The sequence below is a fragment of the Lolium rigidum genome, chromosome 4 (assembly GCF_022539505.1).
Source record: "Lolium rigidum isolate FL_2022 chromosome 4, APGP_CSIRO_Lrig_0.1, whole genome shotgun sequence".
Taxonomy (NCBI): domain Eukaryota; kingdom Viridiplantae; phylum Streptophyta; class Magnoliopsida; order Poales; family Poaceae; genus Lolium; species Lolium rigidum.
The window spans coordinates 260127504-260134418 of record NC_061511.1 but is presented as its reverse complement, the minus strand read 5'-3'; the positions used below and the strand labels follow the sequence as shown (position 1 = coordinate 260134418).

The 6915-nt window shown below is 49.7% G+C and overlaps 1 protein-coding gene across 1 annotated transcript; it reads right to left on the bottom strand.

The window, feature by feature from the left end:
* Positions 1-1673, bottom strand: LOC124650378 (protein CANDIDATE G-PROTEIN COUPLED RECEPTOR 7-like). Its single transcript, XM_047189909.1, has one exon. The coding sequence runs from the start codon at positions 1669-1671 to the stop codon at positions 295-297; it is 1377 nt and encodes a 458-aa protein (XP_047045865.1). The 5' UTR covers positions 1672-1673; the 3' UTR covers positions 1-294.
* Between the last annotated feature and the right edge of the window lie 5242 nt (positions 1674-6915).

The following is a 6915-nucleotide window of genomic DNA, read 5'->3' as shown; positions in this document are numbered from 1 at the left end:
AACTTGGCCTCAACATTGCTCAGCTAAATCTCTATATATGCACTTCAATTCAAGCAAGAACCTCTTTGTATGTATCCCATTAAGTATCCTGCGTCTCATCAGCAAAATTTGAAGCTACACGAAAAGAGGAACAGGTAGTAAATCTTACTACATCCCTGCAGTACATACATACAAGATGGTGTGCTATACCTGAGATTTGTATAAGTACCATGCTAGATTTTACAGAGCCGAGGGAAGATCAAAATAAACAGGGGGCCAGGGGAGCAATTGTGTCGAAGGCATCGTTGCAAAACATCACAACTCGAATTCCTCTTCCCGGAGCACCATCTCCGCGGCTTCTTCCTCGTCATCGTCGTGGAGTGAAAAGTAGTGGCTCCTCTCCGCTGGCCTGAACGTGTAGAACATGAACAGGTAGAAGGCCATGGCGGCCACCTCCTCGGAAAAGACGCTCACCCATCGGTACTGGTAGCTGGCAATGGTGCTGAGCATGTACACTACGATCCTAGTGAAGTAGAGGTACCCAATCACCACGGTGTAGAACTGCCGGAACAGGGTGAGCTTGGACAGGTTGCGCGCCGCCTTGCCGTCGGTCTTGGACGTCTCGCGGAGCGCCCGCATGGACCAGACGACCGGGAAGAGAACAGCACAGCAGCAGGCGACGTCGACAAGCATCAGGATCTGGTTCCAGGTGACCCACCCCTGCCAGAAGGGGCCGGTCTCGCCGATGACGGCGGCGGCGATGTTGGCGATGACCTGCAGCGGGATGACGACCATGAGCACCTTCTTCTCCCGGTCCTGCAGGAACGGCCTGAGGAAGGACCAGCCGGTGCCGACGAGCACGATGACGGCGAAGAGGATGACGCCCTTGACGAGCTGGAAGAGGTAGAAGGCGACGTCCCAGCCGTGCGGCGTGCCGGTGACCCGGATGTAGTGCTGGTCCTCGGCGGCGGAGAGGCAGTAGAGCAGGCGCGCGACGAGGAGCGCGGACATGAGGTGGTGGATTTGGTTGGCGGAGGCGCGGTCGCGGGAGAGGGTGAGGTGGAGCCAGGCGGCGAGGAACGCGGCGTAGCAGAAGGCGGCGAAGCCGTAGATGGCCGGCACGGGCGCCTGGCCGACGGGGAGGTAGTCCTTGGAGCCGTCCCGGTTGGCGTTGTACATCTCGGTGCGGACGGCCATGGAGACGAGCGACTGCGGCGCGCAGTTGGCGAAGTAGAGGCTGTACTCGTCGGGGTGGGTGACGGGGAAGGACTTGTTGTAGTGGCCGCCCTCCATGTCGTGGAAGGTGAAGAGGGTCTTGACGTAGGGGCTGGAGAGCACGCAGCCGGAGAGGTCCGGCTCGTCGGCGCCGCTGGGGTCCTCCGGCTCGGCCTTGGGCTTCGGGTCCCGCGACTCGGCGACGGCCTCCAGGAGGGACTCGTCGGCGAGGAGGAAGAAGCCGATCTGCTTGGGGTCGGCCCGCGCGAAGGAGGAGGAGACGGCGGCGCCGGAGAGGATGATGCGGACCGCGCCGGTCTTGGAGAAGCCGAACTTCTCGAAGAGGATGGTGTGGCGAGGGTCCTCGTGGAAGGACTCGGACCTGATCTCCGCGGCGGAGGGGAGGGCGAGGGGTGCCGCGACGGCGAGGAGCAGCAGGAGGCGAGCTCCGGCGGTGGCCATGGCGAGATCTGGCATCCGTTCGAAATGCGTGGGAGTGTGTCGGCGTGCGCGTGGGCGTGGGTGGAGCGGAGGTAGCGGCCTTTTCTTATGTGGCGGGAGGGTGGAGGTCGGATGTGCCTCGCGATTGGTGAGACCGAGAGTTGGGTAGAGGTTGACTTGGGCAGGCGGTGGGATGGGGAAGTTTTGCTCGTTGTCACACTGGGAAGACTTAACGGGCCACACGTCACCTTTTATCCACCGCTCTCGTCAAATCAATCCCCGTTATTTTGCATCATTTTGAGATCCATCAATCGTGGTATAAATCATAAGTGTAATCGTTTTTTTTTAAATTTCATCGATTTATTAATGATTATGTGGTACACACAACTATAAAATTAATAAAATTACAAATAGGTCAACAACAGTTGTACTGTACAAGTAATTATACTATTATTACCTTTGTCTATAAAAAGATGTTCAAGATTTTTCTAATTTTAAATGTATGTAAACACTAAGATACATTCAAATGTAGATAAATCTAAAACATCATTTCATGGATGGAGAAAGTATTGAAAACAGTTTTCTCTCAATTGCACACACACTCTCCCACATCCCTTTATTTTAAACATCATATTGTAGCCATACGGCCTCTTTGAATAGTTTGCTTGAGAACCATAGAAATAGAGAAAATACTAATTGTAGATTTGCTTCCGCAATAAAAAATTATACAACTAAGAAAAAATGTAGAAACATTTGAGGAAATGTTTTGTTCTGACATCATGTGAAAGGCTACGCCATTTCTTCCCATATTGTAACCTTTTTTGTTTTGCGGGGTTCCAAAAGCAAATGGCAGCTTGGCCCGGCCCAGCACGAAAAGCCAAGGTTGGGCTGGGTTTGAGCCTAATTTTTTTTGTGCTGGGCTGATAGCCGGGTCTGTGATTTTCCCAGGCCTTGGTGTGATTGCCATCACAATTTGCTTTGCTAAGCTATGCCTGCTCACAAGGAAGGGAAGAAATAAAAAAAATATAATACTAGCTGCGTTTGATCTGTTAGCATGTTTTCAGCGCTACTAGTTTTTTTTTGTGTGTGTGTGTGTGTGTGTGTGTGTGTGTGATGTTCAGCACTACTAGTAGTTGTGAAGGTGGCCGTCTGATTGGATCCCAATCGAACTGAACCGCGCGTGACACACAGGCAGGCTCATCTCACGATGCCCTGTCCATTCACCGATATCTGGTACTGTCAGAAATGATCGGCTGGCGGAGTTAGCTACATAAACACCGACGCAGTGCCTGTCCCCTCTGAATATTGTTAGGACATCCACCATGTTGGATAATTAAGCAGCAGACGAAGATTGCACAGTGGACTCTTAAATGATGGTCTTGGCGGCCGAATTTATGGGGCATTGCGCGGGGCAGATGGACATGCAGGAAGGATGGACCGAATGCTGGCTGTCAATGCCAGGTCTTTTGATATGACGGGTGGCCGCCGCTTGCCGGGTCCGTGGAGGAGGAGGAGAATGACGTCGTTCTCTGAAGAAACTTTCCGTTCCCTGTTTTTGTTTCGCGTTTTGAGTTTGAGCTTGGTTGCCGCCCGAGACAGGATTCATTTGCAAAGTGTCCTGAAATGGGCAAATTAATTCTTTTTTTTCTCTATTAGGACAAGTGGGGATCTAGTTGCGCAACGCGTGAGAAGGCAGCGGACCGCACTTGCTACGATTTTGTGCAACGTCGACTAACGAACAAGTCACACGAACCAAGTCGCGAAGCATAAGATTGCGTCTGAATGCCTTCCCCGAATGTTTTAAGACTTGGGTGAAGACTGAAGAAGCGTTGGCTGAACGCAGAGAAGGCGCCAGAATTTGGCGAGGGCAGCAGTGTGCGTGAGGGCAAACGATTCTGCTTTCGTGCCGATCCGCGCGCGCACGGGCACGGAGGCTCTCGTTCGCGGCGTGGCGTGGCGGTCCCTTGGACCAACTGTATTTCCCAGACGACGTTCGGACCGGAGTACCGGACCTCAGCTATGCGTGCGTGCATCCTCGTCATTCGTCAGTCGTCGATCCAAGTCTGCATCGCCTATCCACAGCTCCTCACAGCTCTGATCCAACCTCTCGCCGCTTTCACACCGCGGAGGACGCGCGAGAACCGGCGGACGACAGCCACTGGTGGATCCTACAGCTTCTGGAAACACGTTTGCTTCACGGCACCAGGTACCGCCGGAAACGGAAGGAAAATGACGGTGCACGCACGCACGCACGTACGTACGAGCTGGAGGACAGCGACGGGTGCCTGAACGTGCGGTCTCTGGACGCCATGCATGGCCCATGGGAGCATATTCGGCACGGCCTCCCGGATAACCGTTTTTTCTCTTTCTCCAGTGGCTGGGACGGATCGATCCGCACGGCAGTGTTTTGCCTCCGCGCCCGGATCACCTACGTACGGAGGCGACGGCGACGCCATCGACCACGTCGTGTTTTTTCTTTTTTTTTTCCTTTTTGAGGGTAACGTCGTGGTTTGTTAAAGCGCACGGGCACGTTGAGCCGAAATGCTACCCGTATTGGGCCTCCTCCGTGTGCGCTGCTAGCTTTCCTTCACGTGGTGTGTGCAACATGTACGAAAATATGGCCATGCAAATACTAACTCCGTTCATAAATACTATCCGTTTCGAAATGTAAGTCCTTTTAGAAAGCTACTTTAGCTTTCGAAAAAAGCTTATATTTCGAAATGGAGATAATGAATGTGATTGTATAGATATGTCTAAATTTAGATAAATCTAAAATATCCATTTACGGATACATGTAGGACATTGTTAGACCACAATTATCAACCAACTGACACACATCAAAACGCAAGGATCTAAAACTTCCGAACAAGGTAATATAGAAGGACTTTTGACTCAGCAGGGCAAATTCGTGTCATGAATGCATAACTAAGGGGTGAAAAGTGGAACTTTGATCTAAAATTACACCCTCATCTCTAAAAAACTATCAAACATACTTTTAACAGCCCACATCTACATTTGCTCACCTCTTTCGCCATGTCAGCTCGCTTAACCCTGGCTCAATGCGTGCAAATCAACCATAAATTATCCAGTCTTATAGATGATGTCTCAACTTTGTATAAATTTCGGTGTATCGATACAATAAATCACGTCAATATAAATCAAAATTTAGATTTAGTGGAAACATCTTTTGAAGGAGGGGGGAGGGGGTGGGGGAGTACTTTTCTCAAACTAAACAAGCATGTCCACCAAAAATATTCTGTGTACGCTAGTTGAATTTACGTGAGTGCCCAATGGATCATGTGTAATTTACCACACTTTTTAGCAAAAATTTATGTGCAACGAGGTGTTGAACAAAACACTTGAGGCTGAAATAACCATCGGGTATACCTAAACAATCAGCTAAAAATGATCTAACTATTTACCACAATTCTCGCCAAATTATAGATGATTTAATTTTTGACCTCTTTTCCCGGGTAAAAAATACTTTTTTCCCATTGATGAATTTCAAACCCCAAAATTAAGGCTTAAACTAAACAATCATATAAACTCCTTTATGAGATGAAAACCTACCGGTGTGTTCGCTAAAATATGTGCGGTTCTAATGCTACTCATTTTAATTTTATCTATACTCTTGAATTTGGAACCAAAAGACTGAGACAGAGCCAAAGTTTTACTTTTTCGATAAAACAAATGTATTAATATCCTGAAGACACCAATTACAACCAGCTATATACAATAAAATATCTGTAGCCATTAAGGATGCACACAACCAAAAGAAAAAAGAAGAAGAAGGAAAACATGTCTCGCGAGGGTGATCAACCACTCTGAGCTGCACAAAAACTACCACTAACTACAACACACATACTGAAAGAGGTTCTCCAAAGTCTACACCTCTAAGAAAGGAACAATGTACAAGCACCATCGTTGCTCGAATGACCATCGCGAGGTACCACAATTAAGGTCAGACATTGAGTTTTCAGCCTAAAAATCGAGACTCGATACTTGAAGAGCACAACTAAATAAGAAGTTCTCCGATGCTCCCACACCACTTGCTGATGCCGCTACTGCTAGTAACCAAACACTAGGCTCTCTTCATCGCATCCAAAACCCCCAAGTTAGCAGTTTTGAACTCAACCCGAGCCACGAAAAATTGAATGAATATGCCTCCTATGAGATGTGATTAACTGGAATTTCTCCACGCGACCCCTCTAGTGGGTTCACGAGGCGGATTCTTAACTCAGGTAAGCCTGGTCGCTGCCGTAGGCGTGATCACAACATGCAAGCTTAATTATTTGTCCTTAGAATTGTTTTAGGGCATTGTAGCCACAATGTACTCGCCGAAGGACCTATTGTCCCTCCTGCCCGTGCAACTGCCTAGGTTTGACGATGATGTGATGTGGCCTTACATCGAGTAATTTTTACGGTAATGTGATTTGCAAAATAACTTTAGTATTAGTATCCTAATTATTGTGACTTATTGTTTTCCAAGGCTTCAAAAAGTTTCTTGTTCTGCCATGGAGTGTAGATAGCCCGGGGCATAGTGTTATTTTTTTTTTTTTGCCGCACCTGGCCGATTTCCACTATAATTGCAAAAGCTACGTGTGGTTAAGTTTATTTGTCTACAACATATTGTGCATTTTGAATCTTGAACTGAAAGTTCAATCCAAGTGAGAAGCAACGAATAGGATCTCCCAGATAGTCGGGTTCCAACAACTTGAAACATTCTGACGTGAACAAAATGACGTGTCTCCCTCCACTCCACACTAACGAAAACTGAAGTCAAGATCTACCGCAACAAAAAAAGAAAAAGCCTCTCACGATCAGAGTTTTCTAAGCACGTCTGGAATTGAAAACACAGGTGATGCGAAAGACAGGCAGCTCGTGTGTCACGGCGTGGCAGCATTTAAATTCCTCTGGTCTAAGCAGCCAATCCATCACCTCGCTTCTCTCACTGACACGCGGGTCCATACACCCAGGTGTCCCACCTGCCAGTGCGCCGGCGGTGGCGTGGCGCACCGGGACGGCCCACGTGCGCGGCTCGTGCGAGCGACGGGGCCTCACTTATAAATGCGGCCTCTCAACGGCCACCTATCCCCTCTCCTTCCGCGTCTCCCCCAAATTCCGACCCTCCCCCAGCGAGACCCGCGACGGCGACGCGGCCCCGCGAAGACTTCCCGGACGACCTCACCGTCGCCGGGGCAGAAGCGGCGAGCGCCCGAGCCCCCGTCGCGCGCGCAGGCTCCGCGGTGAGTCCCGCCCGTCGCCCCTCTCCGGCTCGGA